The following is a 22,142-nucleotide window of genomic DNA, read 5'->3' on the forward strand; positions in this document are numbered from 1 at the left end:
GTGATACTTTAGTTAAAGATATACCTTTTGACTTTAAGAAGAACGATATAATTACGATTAAACCAAATAAAAATTCTGCTATGGAAGAAGGACAATTATTGTTTGTTGTAATGTACATAGAAAGAGAGCTTTCCTAAAGACGTTTGCTATATAATAAATATGGATATCTTTGGTAATGTTAAAATGACATCAGAGTTAGATAATGCAGTTGTGAGAAAAGATATTGCTATGTTGAAAGAAGAGCTTAACTTCATCAAACGGAGTTATGTTATAGAGCTTCATAGTCGATTGATATAAGAAAATGTTGAAACTCCGTTCTTTTTAATACATAATCTCTCTATCACATACAAATTTCTTTATAAAGGTAGGATAATGCATATAGAGTCATCTTACAATACGTATTATATAAATATATATTTAAATGATTCTCTAGTTGAAACTTTTCCATTGCACTTTAATACAAATGATAAATTGGCAGTTAGACCATCTAAAGATTCTGATCTGAAACATGGTAAATTACTATTGCTTCTTATGCATGTAGAAAGAGAAGACGAAGATAGTGATGATGATGGTGAGAATGTTGAAAGCATAATATTAAACAACGATAGTCATTGATTTTCTATATAATAAATAGGATGTATTGCTTTAAGTGTAAGAAAGTGACAGATACGAAGAAAGATACTATTAGAATTGAACAAACAAAGAATGGAAGACATCTAAAGAAAGGTATTTGTTCTGTATGTGGTGTTACTAAAACTCAATTCATTAAAAAGCCTGATTGACTAGAAGAAGGTAAAGGTGTTAGAGAAGACATTATAGAAGAAATTCACAAACCATCTAAAAAAACTTTGACAGATTAAGTGTGGTTATAAAAGGTATCGATGATCTTTGGCAGGCTGATCTTGTAGAAATGGATAGTGGTGTCTTAAAAGGTGTTTCCAAAATCAATACAGGTTATAAGTATTTGCTAACGATTATAGATGTGTTCTCGAAATATGCGTTTGCTGTTCCTGTTAAAGATAAGAGTGGGAAGAATGTTACAGAAGCATTCGAATCCATATTAAGAACGAGAAAGCCTAGTAACTTACAAACAGATCAAGGTAAAGAGTTTTACAATAAAGAGTTTAAGAAGTTGATGGATGAAAATAAGATTAATCACTACTCAACCTATAGTGGTAAGAAAGCTTCTGTTGTTGAGAGATTTAATCGAACACTTAAGCAGAACATGTGGAAAAGGTTCACGACACAAGGGAACTACAAATGGATAGAGATATTACCAACACTAGTTAAAGAGTATAATCATCAAATTCATAGAACAATTGGTTTAAAGCCTGTAGAAGATAATAAGAAGAATGAGCAAACAATATTGGAGAAAGTGTATCAAAAAGAATATAAGCGTGTTAAGCCCAAATACAAGTTAGGTGATCATGTTCGTATAAGTAAGTCGAAAGGGTTATTTGAGAAAGGATATACACCTAATTGGTCAACAGAAGTATTTGTTATTAGTGAAGTTATTCCATCTAATCCGCCTACCTATAGAATTAAAGATTTGGAAGAAGAGGATGTGCAAGGTAGATTTTACGAACCAGAACTATTAAAGACGAAACACAAAGATGAATACTTGGTGGAGAAAGTGTTGAGAAAGAAAGGTGATAAAGTATATGTCAAATGGCTAGGGTTTGATGATTCACATAATAGTTGGATAGATAAGAGTAATGTTGTAGTGTAAATATAAATGTTTGTCTTTTATGGTTATTATGCCATAAAAGGTTGGTTTAAATGAGATAAGGGGGTAACGAAATGATACCTCCATAACATATATTTCCAGCGCTTGTATTCGAGCTGTGGAAATTATCAAAAAATTAGCAACACAACAAACTTCGAAGTGGCCGGGAAGCTGGCCACTTAAAAAACTCATCTTACACAGTAACGAAACGTTACTCTCATAGCATATATTTCTAGGGCCGGTATTCCGGCTGTGGAAATTATCAAAAAATAAGCGAGGGGTCGCTCCAAGACAAAGTTACATACAAACAAATCAAGGTCCCGTTTTCCAGGACATTGTCAAGTGTACATCCTCATACAATCTTCATTAATACGTTGAGTTTTGCTGGCTTGGATGTAAGCCAGCTAATTTTTGAATTGATAAGATAATACTATAATGAAAAAACCGGTAGCCGGAATCCCGTCGGGCGCTCTACATATCAAATAGGCCCTAATACACGCGTTTAACGAAGAAATACAAACAAACTCCCGAACGGAAGATTTTCCGGTTGCAAAATACACCATCATGACACAAAACAAAACATCAGAAGACAAGCGGTCTAGATATAGGCCACTACAAAATTCCTCCGAAGCTAGGAACTTCAGAAATTCATCTTACACAGTAAAAACTAGCTGGTAACGAAAATGAAGTTAAAAAATAAAGATTTTCTATATAATAAATATGGGTACTATGGATAATTCTCCTAGCTTAAACGATATTTGTTACGAGCAGATTAAAGATGATTACTGGTATGGTCTGTTTGGTGATTTCAAGTTGATTATAGATAAGAGTACAGGATACTTCAATGCTACCAAGTTGTGTCAAGATGGTGGGAAAAGATTCAAAAAATGGTTAGAAAACAAAGAATCAAAAGAGCTAATAGATTATATTTCCAGGGACCGAATTCGGGCCGATGAAATTATTAGAAAAGTAACAGGAGGTAAAGGTGAAACATGGAACGAAATAAGAGGGACATATGTATGTAAAGAGTTGATTTTGGATATATCTCGATGGGTTTCTCCTGAGTTTTACCTTAAATGCAATCAAATCATTATCGACTATTACACAAAAGATTTTAGACAATATAGAGAAGACCAAGAAGAGTTACAATCAAGAGTAGAAGAGATAGAACAACAAATGGTGCAATTACGATTGTACAATCAAGAACTAGAAAGCAAAGTTGATTATCTTACAACAGTTGCAGCACCATATACAGAAGATCCAGGAAAGATACATAGGCTATTCATTATCAAGAAAAACCTTACTAAAGAACAACTTGAAAATATACTTTTTTACTATGACGAAGAAGAACGAGATCAAAAAGAAAGAATAGAACGATATAAGTATTGGGTTGGAAGAGTACAAACATACAATTACGAAAGTAGGATTAAACAACTCAAACTTAAGTATCCAAGTATGAGTATTCTGCTTAACGTCGACGACCCAAACTCTATCAACTTATACAACAGAGCTAAAGAAAGATATGATGATAGAATAACTTGGCACGGCTCGCATATGAACACAGATTTAAGTGATATAGATCTTGTTGACAGGTTTATTCAGTTAAGAGACATTTAAGTACGAGAAACTAAATATACCATTGCTTTTATGGGTTAACCCATCAAAGTACGAAGCGTTGTATTAGAACAAACAAACCCCGAACGGAAGATTTTCCGGTTGCAAAATACACCATCATGACACAAAACAAAACATCAGAAGACAAGCTTGTTTCAGAAGCTAGGAACTTCAGAAACTCATCTTACACAGTAAAAACTAGCTGGTAACGAAAATGAAGTTAAAAAATAAAGATTTTCTATATAATAAATATGGGTACTATGGATAATTCTCCTAGCTTAAATGATATTTGTTACGAGCAGATTAAAGATGATTACTGGTATGGTCTGTTTGGTGATTTCAAGTTGATTATAGATAAGAGTACAGGATACTTTAACGCTACTAAACTGTGCCAGATCAATGGTAGAAGGTTTGATCACTGGCTGAAAAATAAAGAATCAAAAGAACTAATAAAAAAATTAGAAGAAAAGTATCAGTCTAAAAAAATATATTACATGATTTTAGGAGGAAGACAAAGGATAATCACGGGTACATATGTTCATCCAGACTTGTTCCAAGAAATAAAAAGATGGTCTCAATTGAAAAAAGATAATGATAAGTCAGGTTTTGTTTATATAGCAACTACCAAACAGCACCAAGAGAAGAATATATATAAAGTGGGTTATACAAAAAACCTTGAACAACGCCTAGGTCAGTTTAATGAGTTGAGACTTGACTTCGAGCTATTTTATTATGAAGAAACGTATAAGACAAATGATGCTAAAAAGTTAGAGTCACTTGTGCATAAACAATTAGATGATTTTAAATATAAAGGTGAATTTTTCAAGTGCGAACTCAACACGATCAAAGAAGTTATAGAAGAAATTCAAGATGATGAAGTAATCGAAAAATTAAAAGGATTGGAATTAAAAGATGAATAGGCGTAAAAAAGGTAAAAGGTAATGAGTTTCGGACGTTCTTATAAGAAGAAGATTTGGTTACAACTGGGGTCCACCAACACTGGACCCCTTTCAAACATACAACTTTTATGGTATAATAACCATAAAAGATAATTAGTTTATGCATTAACCCTCTGCTGCAACAGCGAAGCTACATTCAACATATCACCTAAATTGGGATTATTATGATATTTTCTTATTATAGCCCTCCAATCCACAAAATATTTATATGCATATATAAAGTCTATAGATAGGTCTTGATAAGTTGAAATGTTAGTCCAATGAACTCTACCTTCGAACTCTGCAATAAATTCTTCTGTTAAATTTTGAGACATTGAAATCATTTCCCATTCTACTTTGTCAGCGTAATCTCTTATAAAGTTTTCTGATAATTGACGAGTTCCAGATATGTACCACCAATTAACTCTATCTGCATGTTCTCGTATAAAGGCTTCAGAGAGTTCGTTTTTGTAAGATATAGCATCAAAATCAACTTTATCTATAAACTCATTAATAAATTCTTCAGATAGCTTTTGGTGATACGATACTTCTTTCCAATCAACTCTATCTGCAAATTCTCTTATAAAGTCTTCTGATAAGTCTTGGCTTCCTGAAATAATCTCCCAATCAACTTTATCAGCTAATTCTCTTATAAACTCTTCCGATAAATTTTTCCATAAACATATTTCACTCAAATTAACTTTCTGCAGATATTTGCGTATGAAGTCTTCTGTAATGTGATCATAGTTATATTCCTCCTCATAATCATCATAGCCTATAGATAGCCATTGTTCATCAGTCTGTGAATCTAATATTTCATCAGACAAGTTCATAACGTTCGCATAGAGAATGTTTTGTGTAAGAAATGAGTTGTTTTCTTTAGTGGCTTTCTTGAACAAATGATCTAACATACCTATGGACACGCTAAAATTTATTTTGTCTTTATCATTATAACCACCAATATCTAAATATTTACATACACAATCAAATATAGGTTTGTAAGATAATATTTCCTTAGCACTAGTCATGTTTGTTTTTATTCTTAGATTTTTAAATTTATTTCATTTTTGTTGGTTTTCTATATAACAAATATGGAGAAAGATTTTGATTTATTACATGATAGACTTGAACTAATTCATCATGATCTTAAACTCTTAGCAACACTACTAGAGAAGCAAATACTGTTAAAGGAAAAAGAGTTATTAGTAATGCAACAAAAAACATCTGATTTGAGTAGTGATGATGAATACAAATATGGTAGTGATGATTATGATGATGATGATGATGAGTAAGCTTACAAAAATGATTCAGTTTTAAATGTGTATATGTGACTTTGATGGGTTAATCCCATAAAAGCCGTGTTCTAATACAACGCGTAATATGTAGACAATAGCAGGGGTGTACAATGTTAAGCGTTGTACTAGGACAAATGAAAATGAACTGGAATAACCCGGTGAAGAGTACTAACGAAGATTTTCTATATAATAAATAGGATGAATAATTATAATAAATTTACTGTAGTAGAGTTAAGACGCCAATGTAAAGAGAGGGGAATCAGAAGATATTCCCGATTAAGAAAAGCAGAACTGATAGACCTTCTTAAACAATATGACGATGAACAAAGCAGGAGACAGATTAGAGATATATTCCCATTTAAACAAGAAGTAATTGAAGAACCGAAGCCAGCACGTATACCCATCAAAGTTGAATTAGAAGAAACAGCACTCAAGAAGCGTTTACAAACCATTAAAGTCGAAAACACAGGAGGATATAAAGACCCAATAAAATTTTTAGATACAAGTGGAAGAGTTGCTATTAACAAAATCAAAGAAGAATTAAAATTTCACCCAGTTAAAGTTAATCTTGTTTTCATTTGTGACTATATTAAAGATAAAGAAATACAGGAGCGCAATTTCAAAACATCAAACGAGAGAATATTGGAATCAACTGACTTAAGTGAATATATACATCATGCCAAACAAAAGCTTCGTAGAGAAATGGAAGAGTTTGAAGATAGAGGATCAGGATGGACGTTACATCAAATTAAACACCTAGAAATCAGATTAAATAAGTATGTACCATTAAGAGCTTCTTCCTATATTGAACTTCCAAAGCAGATTAAAGATAAGAAAGCAGTAATAAATACTCAAAATAAAGATAATAAATGTTTCTTATATTCTATTGCAAGTTATTTAAAACCTATTGATAAAACCGTTTCAAAAAATCCTCAAAGACCCTCTCATTATAAGCAACTTGTTAAGGAATTACAAAAGAAATATTGTAATGGTATTGAGTTTCCTGTACAGTTAAAAGATATAGTTAAATTTGAAAGAAGAAGTAATATCTCCATCAATGTTTACGGCTATGACAAGAACTATAATGTATATCCACTTCAAATCACAAAAAATAAGCAGGAAACTCATATCAATTTATTATATGTAAAAGATAAAAAGAACAGTCATTTTTGTTGGATAAAAGACTTATCACAATTAATAAGAAGTCAAGTGACAAAACATACTGAGAAGTTATACTTTTGTGATAGATGTTTAACAAGACACTTTCGAAATGAGAAGCAGTTGCAAAACCATGAGCTGTATTGTAAAGAGCATGAGGCTGTTAGAATAGAACTTCCAAAACACTACGACAATCAAATAAAGTTTCAAAACTATAATCGATCATTAAGAGTTCCATTTACGATAATTGCTGACTTTGAATGCATCTTATGTAAGTTAAAAATAGAGCATAATTGTAGTAAAACAGTAAAATATCAAAAGCATAAGCCAATGAGTTTTTGTTACTAGTCAAGTATTCAAATGGGGACTACAAAGCCCCTGTTAGTTATATAGGCCCAGATGCTGCGAAAGTATTTATTGAAATGTTACAAAAAGAAGCAATAGAAATTATGAAAATATATAACAGAGTAGTTAATATGACCCCGCTTAGTGAGGAGGAAATAGAAGTTTATAACAGTTCGGATACTTGTCATATATGTGAGAAAAACTTGAATGACTTACCACCAGCAGTTGAGAAAAAAATAAATATACTGAAGAAGAAAATACAGTTCTACAAGGATAAAGATGATATGAGTGAAAAAGTAGAAGAATGGAAGCATGAGTTAAGAAAATGTCTATATAAGATAACTAAAAACAAAGCTAAGGTGAGAGATCATGATCATTTAACTGGAAAGTTTAGAGGTGCAGCTCACAGTTATTGCAATTTAAACTATAAAAATCCCAGCTTTGTTCCTATATTTCTTCACAACTTAACTGGCTATGATACGCATTTGTTTATTAAGGAGTTAGCTTATGATACACAGAAAATTAAACTGATCGCTAATAATGAGGAAAGGTACATAACATATGAAAAATATGTAAAAGCAGGACCAGAAAAAGATGGAATAAATTTAAGATTTGTTGATTCATTTAGATTTATGTCAAAGAGTTTAGCAGAGCTAACAAAGAATTTAAAGCCAGAACAATTTCGAGAAACATTAAAGTTTTTTCCAATTGATAAGCTTGATCTAGTTACTACAAAAGGCGATTATCCATTTGATTATGTTGATTCATTTGAAAAATTGAAAGAACCTGTTCCATTATCTCCAGACAAATTTACAAACAGATTAACAGGAGAAAAAATGAGTCCTGAACGTCATAAGCTCCATGTGCGAGTTTGTAAAGAATTCAATCTAGAGTTATTGGAGGACTTAACTGAACATTATAACAAAACAGATGTCCTTCAATTAACAGATATATTTGAAAACTTTAGAGATGTGTGTTTAAAGGCATATGGATTAGATCCTGCTTGGTATTATACAGCACCAGGTCTATCGTGGGATGCAATGTTAAAGATGACTAAAATTAATTTGGAATTGTTAACTGATTATGATAAAATACTAATGTTAGAAAAGGGGATAAGAGGAGGAATCTCACAGTGTAGTAAAAGATATGTAAAAGCTAACAACAAATATATGCAAGATTATAATAAGGATGAGTGTTCAACATACCTAGCATATCTAGACGCAAACAACTTATATGGGTGGGCTATGAGTCAATACATGCCTTATAAAGACTTTAAGTGGGTTAAACCTTACATAGATATAAAGAACATTCCAGATGACTCAGAAACTGGCTACATATTAGAAGTAGATTTAGAATATCCAAAGCATTTACATAACAAGCATTCTGATTTACCATTAGCTCCAGAGAACATGTGTCCACCCGGCTCAAAACAATCGAAATTATTAACAACGCTTTACAATAAGGAAAGATATGTAATTCACTATAGAAACTTAAAACTTTATGTCACTTGGAATGAGATTGAAGAAAGTGCATAGGGTATTAGAGTTTAAACAATCAAATTGGCTAAAGAAATACATTGATTTAAATACAGAGATGAGAACACAAGCTAAAAATGAGTTCGAAAAAGATTTTTATAAGCTCATGAATAACTCAGTATTCGGGAAAACAATGGAAAATATTCGAAAAAGACAGCCCATACAATTAGAATGTGATCCTAAGAGGGTAGAAGCATTAATTGCTAAACCTAACTTTGATTACAGAACAATATTTAGTGAGAACTTATGTGCTATACATATGAAAAAAGAGCGATTAACGTTTAATAAGCCAATATATGTTGGTATGAGTGTGTTAGAACTATCGAAGCTATTAATGTATGATTTTCACTATAACACGATGAAGCCGAAATATGGAAACAATATAGATTTATGTTATATGGACACCGATAGCTTTATATATGAGATGGAGACTGAAGACTTTTACAAAGATATAGCAGAAATAATTGACCAGTTTGACACGAGTGAATACAAGGAAAATAACATATATGGACTACCACTAATAAACAAAAAAGTAATAGGTAAGATGAAAGATGAGAATAAAGGTAAGATAATGACAGAGTTTATTGGATTGAGATCAAAGATGTATGCTTATAGAGTAGAAAATAAAGAAAGGAAAAAGCTAAAGGAGTAACTAAATGCGTAGTTGCCAAGGAGTTGCAATTTGATGATTATAAAGATAGCTTATTTAAAAATGTTAAAACGTATAAGGATATAAACCTCATTAGAAGTTATAAGCACGATATATATAGTATAACCGTTCATAAGCTGGCACTAGATTCCTCGGACGATAAAAGATATATAGCGCGAGATGGTATAAATACATTAGCTTGGGGGCATTATAAGATAGAAGAGGAGTAGATGTAATTATATGTAGTATAGTTTTAGTTATAAGTTTTAGATGTAAGTTTTTATGATTTTAAATGTCATAAAAGCATATTCAATCTCACTTGGGGGTATCCTTCTGTGTTAAAGTACAATGGTCAGGGGTGGCTTCATAATTTTTTTGACAGTTAGGGGGTGGAGGGGCAAAGTGGGGTAGAACATACATATCTCCCCTACTAGTTAAAATCCATTTCCATTGGCCGCAAGGAGCTGTAGGCTTATATTGCTCTTTTGTATATTTTTTCTTTTTGACCCAAGGATTCCAAAGGTGGCTCTACTTTCGAGTTTCGGGCCTGCTTAAAATTCTGGAAATTGTGCCTAAGCAACTTTTCAGTTTTAATCATCTATATTTTCCTCCGTATTTATTCGGTGTAAGAGCTTCAAACTTGTTCTGTTGGACATTTCTAATTCTGCCTTACTGTCCCCAAAATCTGAAATTCAGAGTGAGAGTGGGCGCGGCTGCCCTCCTGCCCCCACTGACGCCCCTGTCTAGCGGTTGTCATAATAAAGTAGTCCACGCCCTTTCACGTGGTTTTAGTTTCATTTATTTCGTACTCTTGACTGCGAAGATATTGTTTTGAAATAGCATTCATTTGCTGAGCAAAACTGAACATTATTGACAATGTACTTGGATCCATTGTGCTCTGAATGTCCCAAATATTGTTTTCTTCAATACAATTATTGAGTTAAACAACTACCAATACACAGGCTTGCTAAAAATATTCTAAAGTTAGCACATGAAATGTGCTTGAAACATCACTTTGAAGAAAATTTATTTTAAAATAAGTTTATTAGCATCAGTATTCCGGAATCAAATTTTTGCAACTAAAATTTCACTCACCTTCAGGTGATCAGTTGAGTAAAAATTATGTACATGTGTGTACAATTCCAACAACAATACAATTATTTAAGCCCAATACCATAAAAAAATGTCATATTAAATCCAATGGTCATTCGAAGTCATTTTGCAAACCACTGGTGTTACACAAATTAAATTAGATAAAAAGAAAGAAAAAGGTGTGTTATTAGTGACAGTCAAAAGTCATTTCCAAAACTGCTGATGCTACAAAAACGAAATTTGATATATTAAGGTGCATTATCACCAGTGTACTACGAAAATATTTAATCTTTTTTCGAAAATCATCTTGAACAACAAGTGGCCAATAAAAATTCATTAAAAAAACTATATAAAAGCCATTTTTAGTCAAACGATTTTATTTCTGTTATTAATGTTGCTCTAATCAGTATATACATGATGAATCTGTAATACTGATTGCAAGTAAAGAGTAAAAAGTCTTAACAAATAAGTTATTACACAATTTTGGAATATGTTTTAAACTGTTCAAAATGTTTAAAACTTGTTTTTTTTCGTTTGTGTTTTAAAACATGTTTAAAAGATTTTGAACATCTTTTTCATGTTTTAAACACATGTTTTGTGCTTTTTCAAAAAAACTGTAATTTTTCCAACCTTGACTATAAATAGGATAGCAAAGTGAGGGTTATGCAACTATACTGCAATTTAACCATGTATTAGAATAAAAACTTAATTGAAATGCCTCATGCCCAAAACTTAAGAGAATAATAATTTTGACATGTATAGTAGCCTCAGTCTAAAGACAGCCACTTGCTCGCAAAGCGATGCCGTCCCCGTGTGCAGTTTCTTTTCATACTGTCCTGTTTGGTTTTCCTCTCCCTTGGAAAGTAACTGACAGGCAATAAACTGAACACAAACTGTTGCCAAACCTTTGTCAATGATGCTTTTTCTTTGACACAACCTTCCCGCCCTACATACACTTCCCCGTACACATACTGTTAGAAACATGGATGGAAGAGAAAAAGAGGGTGAGAGGAAAAGAAAGGCACTACGTATGGCAACGTTTAGCTTTTTCTTCTTCCAATGGGACCACAAACTTTATGATGGCTTCATTGTGCTAAATTCAAAGTCTCCCGACTGACTATCGTCTGGGCGCGCTTTCTACCAAACGTCGTGTTGGAAGTCTGATTGAAGTAACGTAGGGACCAGCCTATTCAGCGACACTGATGCCTTCTATGTCTACACTAACACGAAGAACGTTCGTAGCGAGAGAAGTACGTATTATGTGAATTGTGGTTTTTGGAGTGTGTGAGATCGATAGATGATAGTGAAGGTGTCCAAGAACATACAATGAACCAAGGAATACTTGTAAGTGATATAATACGAGATCAGATCACAAGTAGATTGAAAATGCCGCAAAATAAACAGGGCGTGGTTAGAGATTTTTATGTTTCTCCACTGTTGTGTCGCAAATATGGAATCGGCTTCTGACTGGTGAAAACATTATGGAGGCCGTCGACATGAAGCAACGCCACAGGAGCAGAGCTGTAGTCGCGGGTACACGGAGGTACACCCCGTATACCCTCTGCTTAATCTTAGTCTGTGTACCTTCTGCTTCAAAGCGTATAGTACTTTCTATTTTTGTTTCGTTTATATTTATTGATTTAATCGGGCCATAACTCCAATGATAAAGTGACTATATCGCCTTTTTCTCTTATATTCTTAGCCGGTGTTCAAATATATGTCATGAAAAAACCCGGAGCTATTTTTCCTACTGTTTCTTGAAGTGAGTTGATTCCTTCTCCATACCTAAACCCACTTATGTTATTAATAGCGTGATTAAGTAAGGATTGTCATCAAGAAAATAGGATGAAATGCTTTCGATCATAAAACAGTAATGTATTCTTTATATTGTAATTAAATTAATTAATACATACGATTTCCATTGTTTATTGAAAATGCCTTCTATGTCTTTTATGACAATCATGATCATGAAACACCGTATACCCTCTGAAAATTTTGGGACTACAGCACTGCACATGAGAATCGTTATCTGGACTTAAATGCCCGACGAAGGCCAATGAGCACAGCAGGTACACTAGCTCGAGGTCTTTCAGTCCTTCTGGGACCCCACGTCTCACGTCAAACTATACGCCGACTGTTACACGAATACACTTTATATCCACGCACTTCTACCAGCTCCATTTCGCTTACAACAACGCTACGCACCCCTATAGTGACGTATAGCTCACAGTAAGTGGACCCCAGAACAGTTGAGTAATGGAGTTTGTCAGTTTGGAGAGTAACTCTCATCGTCTCTTTGTTTGAGGGATACACGGACCAGGACCAGGAATGTGTTACCACAACCAAAATACTGTTGAATGGCACAAATATTGAGGCGTTGCTGTTATGGTGTGCGGCAACATATTAGGGGTCTGTAGACTACTTCATGTGTTCCGCCAATAAACGAAAACGGCTGAGATCTACAAGAACAACCTTGAACAGTATATCCAATTGTTCCGTGGGTGGATACCACCCTTAATTTCGTTTTATGGATGGTAATGCATATTTACATAGGGCACAGTTGGTGAAGGATTTCCTGAAGCATGAAGATATCGTGCATTTCGAGTGGCCAGCGCGGTCACCGGACCTCAATCTAACTGAGCATGGATGGAATGCCCTCAGATAACGGATTGCAAACATCTTCAACACAGTCAATTACTGAACTGTGCATATGCTTATGCATTATGTGATGTTTTACCATAGTAGCTGCTGATTGTCTCATTCGTAGCACGGGTGGATACTGTGCAGCCTGCAAAACTGTTCGCGGTAACCACACATCGTATTTCTGCCAACAAAAACCCAGAATTCTGACAACCGACAGATGGTGATTCACATGGCGTAAGTGTATTTAGTCAGATTTTCAGTGTTCATATGTCATTACAAGCTTATGTTTAGTTACATTTATCTGTTCTATGCTTCTGAAGAAAGCAGAAACATTTCTGTACCAATTGTTCATGATTTTCACTGTTATCTGCTCATTCCCTAGGTTTTGAACATGAATAACAAGAACATCATAAAAATATACTCCACTTCTATATAATAAGCAATGATATTTTTAAAACTGACATTGTGGAAAATACGCGAAGCTTTAAAATCTTTCATGTACGTACTTAAAATTATGCATAAAATTGGAAAGCAGTTGAAATAGTAATTTTGATTTTTTTTTTTTTTTTTGTTAAGTTGAATCATTGATTTAGCTTAAGGCTCACACGCGTCCGAGACAACCCTGAATTACGTCATCTGTCCCCCCAAAGTTGTTCAAAACTCCATTGTCCCGGTAAGTTTTAGTGTGATACAATTCGTGTGATGTTTAAAATGTCTCGCTTTTATTAGTCATCAATACTCAACTAATAGAAATAATCTATCCTCTATAATTCACTGATGGTAAGTACCTATTATATAATAGTTTCTGGTAATTCAGCAAAAAACAAGTGCATAACTAACTATGAATTTACTGTAAATTTTCATAAAGTATCCTGGTTTTTCAGTTTGAAAATCTGGGAGATCTAACTTGAATTAACTCTAATGTGCGAAAGTAGGTCTAGAGAAGGAGTGAAGAATCATTATTATTTTAAAGGCCGTACTGACAACCCATTGCCCTAGTAGGCTGCATATGGAGTTTGGTAGACTTATTTTCGTACATATTTTATAGTTAGTTACATTAATAGTTTACATGGACTTGTATAAAAGTATATTATTTGATATATATAACTTCAGACTTCTTATGTAATTTAGCATTTTTCAAGACAAGACCAGAAGGTCACACGTTTTGACTTTGAGATCTTAAGGTCCCAGATTCCTCACTCCTAGTCTAGACACAATGTTGTGTATCAAAATGACATAAGTTAATTTCCAGTGTATCAGCAAGTAAATGAGTGTTTTATATGTGTAGAAAAGATCTCAGTCAATGGTTCAGAAGGGCTTTACTTCATTATCCGGATAAAAACTTTCCGGCTGATACTTTTTCCAAGGCCACAGATTTAATTACAGACGCGTGAGGCCACAGTGGTTCAATGACAGAGCGTTCACCTCTCGTGTGCGGGCTCCCTATTACAATTTCAGCCCACGCCAAATAATCTTTGTGGTGGACAAACACCGTGTGAGAGGGTTTTCTCGATATTCTTCCGTGCCCTCCCACTTACTTCATTCCACCTTTATTATCCATTTCATTATTACCGTCTTCCTTTGCTTTCGTGAGACGTTAAAGTTATAAAAATAAAGACGCGAGCTTGATGCTGTAAACATTATGTCTTATAAATAATAGGATGAAACTAACAGTAAGGACGTTGATAAAGACTGCCACTGGGTTTACGAATAGGCAGAAGGTAAAAATCTAGTATCACTAAAAGCAAAACTTATCACAAGGTAAATTATATAAAATTTATGGTATGTGAAAAATTAATCTGTAGTAAGAGCATATCTGATAGAAAGTATTGTTAGAAATTTTAAAGATTCGTTTTGAACGAACTTAAAAAGTTCGTTACTGAATTCTCTACATCTGTGTGTCTGTCTGTCTGTCCGTCTGTTTGTTATTTGCGATTTTTTCAATTTTGAGCCCTCCATTCGAAGAGCAAAGACCATTTGAGAAAGTGATGGAATTTTTCTCATCACTCTTACCGTTCCCGAAATATTGGCCAAAAACAATGGTCGATTTCCGGAGATTTAAGAACCCATATTTCGGAAACCATGTGTTATATAGAAAGATGTTAATCAATACCTAAAAGGATGGTGAACATTTTGGTACCAAATAGTAACCGGTGGCCACTGTCCAACTGGCTAACTGGCCAACTGACCACCGTTCCGCAGATATTGGCCCAAAAATTCGAATTTCGGAAGATTTAAGCAGCCATGTCTCAGGAACTGTAAGTCATGGATAGATGATATTTTGCGAGAAAGAGAAGAAGGTGCAGATAAAAAGATTTACTTTTACGTGTAGGAACAATCTCAGTTATCCTTCCCGCCCTATCTTCATTCTTTGTAAGTTCGTTTTGGCAATGCTCTTGGAGCATTCTCAACTGGTTAATTATGAACCCCCCCCCCAAAAAAAATGCTTCCTAAATGTCCATGGCATTGCGTGGAATCATTGCCCAGAAATGTCACGTTGTAAAATGTTTATATTATCAATACTGCTAGCGTAATTTCTTTGATTTTTAATCTTAATAACTAACTGTTTATGGTGCAGTAGTATAGTAATAAATATTTCAATATGTTATGCACAATCTGTTGAAATGATTTTTAAGACTGAGGTTTCTTATCCTCGGATACAAAGGTCAGTGTGGCAAATCATAATTTTGACTCTTCACATCATTTTGTGTAAGAAAATTTTATTTAAATGTATTTTTCTTACTTCTAACGTAAGATAAAATCTAATATTTAATGTAGTGTATATTAAACACAATGCATAAAGTGACAATCAAATGACTTCAGATTGTTTTCAATATAACAATAAGCTTTTATTAGTAAGCCTACAAATTATAATTTCCCACAACGATGTAAGTTTCTACTTACGTAATAAAGTTTGAAAATAATCGCACAATTCTAAAAACAATTTCAAAAATAAGAAATTGTTATTTGATATAAAACATTAATAATAACATCCACATTTATATTGCTATATATATATAATTACTCATTAAGTTATGGAATAATTGCTCATTAAGTCGTTATATATTTCATATTTGCTGTAAAGTCTTGAGGAACGAACTATTATTTTTCTTCACAAAATACCAATATTAAATCTTAGTTACAAGCCATGTATCTAAAACTTTTTATATATACAATTGATTTCAAGTTTTCTCTTTGTGTTTAATTCTTTATTTATGTGACCATTATTTTCCTTTTAATTTTAACTATATATACGAGGGTGGGTTGATAACTTCTCAGCCTCACCAAGAAAACAAGTAGATATGAAGCGAAGCTTAGTGTTTTTATTCAACATATTCGCCTTGTAGTACAATTCACTTTTCACATGGCTGCTGCAGTGCTTGCAGGCCAGATAAATAGAAGTCAGATGAATGCTCTGCAAACCAGGAATCTGTTTGAGGAATGACGTCATCGGCGCCATTGAAATGCGTTCCCTTTAAAAACATGTTCAATTTAGCAAAGAGATAAAAGTCTGATTTAGCCAAATCAGGCGAATAAGGTGGATGTTCCTGTATTTGAAACCGTAGGTCCTCCAATTATTCCAATGTCAGACTACCTTGTGTGAGGGCGCATTGTCCTGGAGGAAGATTACAACTTTTGACAGTTGTTCACGTCTCTTTTCCTTTAGTGCTGCTTTCAGTTTGCCCAGAAGAGATGTATAATAAGTTGCATTGCTGGTTTCCCTCGATTTCAGATAATCCAGCAATAGAATTCCTTCACAACCCCAGAAGACCATAGCAAGGACTTTAGCAGAGGAGCGCTGTGTTCTAGCGTTCTTAGGAGGTGGAGAACCGCTGTGGCGCCATTCCGCTGATTGCTGTTTCGTCGTGGGATTGTAGAAATATAACCAGGTTTCGTCCACTGTCACCAGCCGTTGCAAAAAAAAAATGCCGTTATCCGCTTGAAATTAGGACAGAACTGCCTTTCTTGCCTCCACCCATTCACGCTTCTAATCTGTGTTTAGAAGTTTCGGAATCCATTTTGCCGCGACCTTCCTCACACTGAAGTGTTCATGGATAACTTTCCACACCCGTTCATGACTAATGCCCAATGTGTCCTCTATCTGTTTGAGCGGGATTCCGCGATTGCCGAGAATCATCCAGTGAATGACGTCAATCATCTCGGGAGAGGCCACTGAAATTGGTCTGCCACACCTTGGATCATCGTTCAGACCAAACTGCCCACGTTTGAAGTTCGCTGCCCATTTCTTCACAGTGGCACACGATGCTGCCTTGTCCCCCAATGTCGTGACAGGGTCGTTGTGGATCTCCATCGGCGAGAGTCTCTTTAGGAAGAGGTACTTGATTAATGCGCTGTGTTCAAATTTACTAATTTCTGGGACGAGGGCTGACATCCTCACTTTGGACCTGAATAAAACAAATTTAAAATTGGTTTAGTCAAACCAAATTTTGCATAGTAGCTTCACAAATTATAAGACTCATAAACGTCTATATAACTTTTATATCTAGCTTTGTTTGAACCTGGTAGGCTGAGAACTTATCAACCTAGCCTCGTACAGCTGGAGTGCCAACGCAGTGAGGAGGTGGCGCGTTGCTGAATAGAGTCGTGTTAAAGTGCACCATGAAGAACTCACAATTGTGAGTGACTTTTCCTTACGCCATCGAACTAGTACACTCTGCACAGGAATCCTCCCAAATCATAAGGAGTGCATTTGTACCAGAAATGGCAAATAAACGCACCATACGCCGTTGGTTTGTCTAACTTCGTTCTGGTTTCGCAGCATTGAAATTTGAAATTTGAGTCAATATCATGTTCAAAGTAGCTTCTCACGAACATCGTGAAAGCAGACCCAAGAGAGAATCTTTATCACCATTGCAGATAGGAATGATACTGAGATCGAGATCGAGACGGACGTTTGTAAATAGAGACGAGACTGAGACTCAATATACTGAGACTTACTCGAGACGAGACAGAGATCGAACCTTTATAATACGAGACGAAACTAACCCCAGTTTCGAACATCGTCTTGGTCTCCTCTCAATTATTTACAACAAATTACTTAAATTATCTTTACTCAAAATTTGTCATGGTTACGTTGTGAAGTGATGCAACAATCGCTCTTAGATAACAGTAGTCATAGGCGTATACACAGAGATTGTACGGGAAAAACGCATCCTCTGATGACGTGGTATATTGAAAATATTTTAAACAGCACACAATTTTGAGTGGAAATTCAATATATTCTCTTTCCGGTCACTTTACTTACTCAGAGAGAATGTTTGCCAACCTATTCCGAAATCTAATTTTGTGAAGCAAACAAATAAAGTTTCAACATCCTAACATATTTTTTTCATACAGTTCAGGAATTATCGAGGAAAACATATATCTAAAATTTCTTATTTTCGTACCAATTTTTATTCCAAACGAAGGGGAAAATCTTCAAATTGAAAGAGAGCAGGAGCAAAAATTTTGGAATAGGATGGGGCAACAATGTGAAAGGAGAAAGAGTATCAAATTAAACCAGAAAGTTGATCAGACCTATGTACCGACGGTTTGGGTACAAAACCTCGCGGACCAAAAATCTCGCCTGGGCGAAACCTCACCGAGGCAGAACCTTTCCGCCCAAAACCACACGGGACAAAATCTCGCCGGACCAAAACCTCGCCACGTCAAAACCTCGCGGACCAAAATCTTTGCCAAGCCAATATCTCGCCTGACTAAAACATCGCTGCCAAAAATCTCACTGCTGAACAAGACTCCACTTATTTAATAAAAACACATTTACACGTGACGTTTCGATCTTCTAGTCAAGATCTTAATCAGACGAACACTGAGTGATACAAAAAAACTACTCAAGTATATATACACAATGCAAAACCCTATCTGCCCTCTCATTGGCCCGCTCAAACAGCCAATCAGAAGCATGGAAAACTATCTGAACTGACTCATGGGAAAACATGGTGATAGGAGAAGTGCAAGTGTCAGAAGAAGAGAAGTCTTTTCTTTCATTGGTTTGTAAGTTTAAAGTGAAAGACGGAACAAGCAGGGTCGATGACATGGTCTATTCTATAGAAAAAGCTTTGAACGAGGTTAAAGAAGAAGAGGACAGAGATAGGTTAAGAAGGAAGGCAATGGTTTTGGCAAAGAAGGACATTAGCAGAAGATCTTCGAATTTGACAAAAGAAGAAAGAATAGGATATGATAGCATTAGGAAAAGGAAGAACATAGTGGTAGAGAGAGCTGAGAAAGGAGGGACGACAGTGGTAATGAAAAAGCGTGGTATGAGGACAAGGTGAAGGATTTAGTGGATGGACAGTATGAATAAGTTGACAAGAAGAAAGAAGAAATTATAGAAGAATTAAAAGAAGAATGTAAAAGGAAGGTGCTTAAGAAATGGATGAATGAAGATGGAAGAGTGCCGGTGTAAAAGGGTTTTCCAAAAATACACAGAAAGAAAGTAAAGCTTAGGCCAGTTATGGACTGTAGGAATAATTATTTGGAACCGCTAGAAAGTGAATTGAAACCAGAGTTAGAGTGGTTGAGAGACAGACAAGAGACTTCGGCAGTTAAAGACTATAGAGAAGTAATAAACTACACCAGTAATGTTAAAAATTAATAATGATTGTATTTTGTTTAGTTTAGATGTTAAAGCCATGTTCCCTAGTCTAAAGAGAAGTGCTATACTTGATACGATTAAGAGAGTTATGGGGGGAGAATTTGTTAAAGGCTGGAAATGGGAGAAAGTTAGGAAAGCCCTCAACTTAATATGGGAGTTTGGTATCTATTAAGTTAAGAATGGCATATATAGGATTAAGGATGGTTTAAGTATAAGATCACGCGGATACGCATGTGATGCTCCAGCTTTCGCTTTTACATCACAATTTTTCAGGTCACTGATGTTTAATGGTGCTTATATGCATATTTGACCTGCATAGTTATGTTTATTATTTGTGTTTCAATGTTATTTGTTAGTTTAAATATATTTTGTATTAGTTGAGGTAATCTGAACCTGCACCGAAGGTTACAGAATAGTGATTGGCAATGTGAAATAATTTTGGTGCCAATGTATATTTATTAAAAGAAGATGAAATTGTAATTATTACTATAATATATGTGAAATCTACTACAAGTAAGAAGGTAATTTCCTAGATTTTGATTATGTTTCTGAAGTCACAAAACGGATACGAATCTGAATAAGTATTTAGAATATGTTTTAAACGTTATAAAATAATTATAACAAATTAGATTAATATTTATTTGTGGCATAAGTGAGAGTAATAATGAAACAGGAATAACTAGCTAATGCCGGCAGGATTATCCTGCCACAGCTTTCTCCCAAATGTTCTTCATAATGCATTAAGTTAAATCTTGAAGCCAAATCTAAATTTCTGTATACGTAAACTAATACTAATAATTCTCAAATGTGGGACATTTAATTGTGTTTACTAGTAATAAAAATGTCTAAATTTTGTACATCAGTATTTCGAAAAAACATAGATGTTTGTGTCTGACGTTACTTATAATTTTAGTCATGAAATGACGATTAAGTTAATTGTTGATTGGTGAATAAACGCCAAACCTTCTGAAGCGATGAGAATTTTTTTATAAATATGGATTTTATGAATTTTCATGAAAGGAAGTGCAAGTCTAATTGTGTAATTGTAATCTGTAGTGATGAATAAAAATAAGTAATATGAAAAGTGAGGTTAACGATTAAATATGAAGAATAAGATAAGAAAATAATAAATAAATAATAAGTAATTTATAAATAAATAATGAAGCTACGTACGAAGAAATGAATGTATAAATAATTGAAATGATAAAATAATTAAGGAATCTAAATAACACATATAATTGTTTTATATATATATTAAGCTACAAGATAACAAACACAATTATTTTAATTTATAATTCATGAAAGTTAACTAACTGAAGTCAATACATCTGAAAAGTCATCGAAGAAAGAAGTCTAACCAATTATTTATGATCATGACCAACATCTATAGTTGAAGATTAATGACGATGATGGAAAATAATGAAATTATGACATAGTTTGAAATACGTTTGTCAGTTCAGGAAATGTTTTAGTTATTGTAATTGATCATTATTGGACCTTACTATTTTGGAAACAAAATATAAACCATAAAATTTGAAACTACTTTGTTGCTTGTTTTCAGTAGTTAAGTATGTTTGCATATAGAGAGTTCAGGTTTCATGTCATAATCCTTTAAATCAACTACAATTTTAAATCTATTACCTTCATATGCAAAGGTCTGGAAAATCTGGAAGTTACGTCGACTCTCTGGGGTAAGGTCAACTCGTTCCACGAGTCTGGATGCGTTGAAGTATATTTTTCTAGAACAATGTTTCTAGTGGCGACTCAAGGGCTTTAGTAAGGTCACCTATCGCCGGTCATAATGATCACTATCAATAGCGTGGCATTACAAATACTATCAAACCGTTGCGTGAACAAAAGGGAACAATACACGCGTAAATACGTAGGAACAAACCATGGTTCGACCAGGAATGCAATAAACTAGCAGAGAAGAGAAAACAGGTAAAATTACGCTGGCTACAAAATCCGTATGAAATAACTACACAAAATTACGCAGATACCAGGCGGGAAGCTTCCAAAACTTTTAGAACAAAGAAACGCGATTTTTTGAAAACTAAACTTAAGGAACTTGAAGATAATAGTAAAAATACAAACATCCAGGATATGTATAAGGGGATCAGCGAATTTAAGAAAGGCTCTCAACCTCGTGCTTATATATTAAAGAAATCTGACGATATAGTTCTCACTGATACGGATAGCATCTTAAATAGATGGAAAGATTTCTTTGACGATTTGCTTAACACACAACCAAAAACTAGTGTGCGTGAAGAAAAGGAGATAAAAGGAGCAAAACCGTGTACTCCAGAACCCAACCGAATAGAAGTAGAAACCGCTATAAAGAAATTAAAGAAACACAAATCTCCAGGTGTAGATGAAATTCCGGCTGAGTTAATTTTAACTGAAGGCGAAAAATTGAGGAACAAGATACACAAACTCATCCTCCTTATCTGGGACAAGGAAGAATTGCCACAAGAGTGGGAAGAATCAATCATTGTTCCAATTCACAAGAAAGGCGACAAAACTGACAGTAA

At 34.2% G+C, this 22,142-nt stretch overlaps 1 protein-coding gene across 1 annotated transcript in view; it reads right to left on the reverse strand.

Moving 5' to 3' along the window:
* LOC145672532 (serpin B3-like) overlaps positions 1-17,388 on the reverse strand; it is a 156,764-nt gene extending 139,376 nt beyond the window's left edge. Inside the window, exons 1-2 of the mRNA XM_081741692.1 lie at positions 17,035-17,388; positions 3,712-3,762 (exon numbers count right to left, since the gene is read on the reverse strand). Coding sequence (XP_081597818.1) covers positions 3,712-3,762; positions 17,035-17,388 — 405 coding nt within the window. The remainder of the gene's footprint in view (positions 1-3,711; positions 3,763-17,034) is intronic.
* Between the last annotated feature and the right edge of the window lie 4,754 nt (positions 17,389-22,142).

Source organism: Thermobia domestica, chromosome 16 (genome assembly GCF_964235325.1).
Source record: "Thermobia domestica chromosome 16, izTheDome1.hap1.1, whole genome shotgun sequence".
Lineage (NCBI taxonomy): Eukaryota > Metazoa > Arthropoda > Insecta > Zygentoma > Lepismatidae > Thermobia > Thermobia domestica.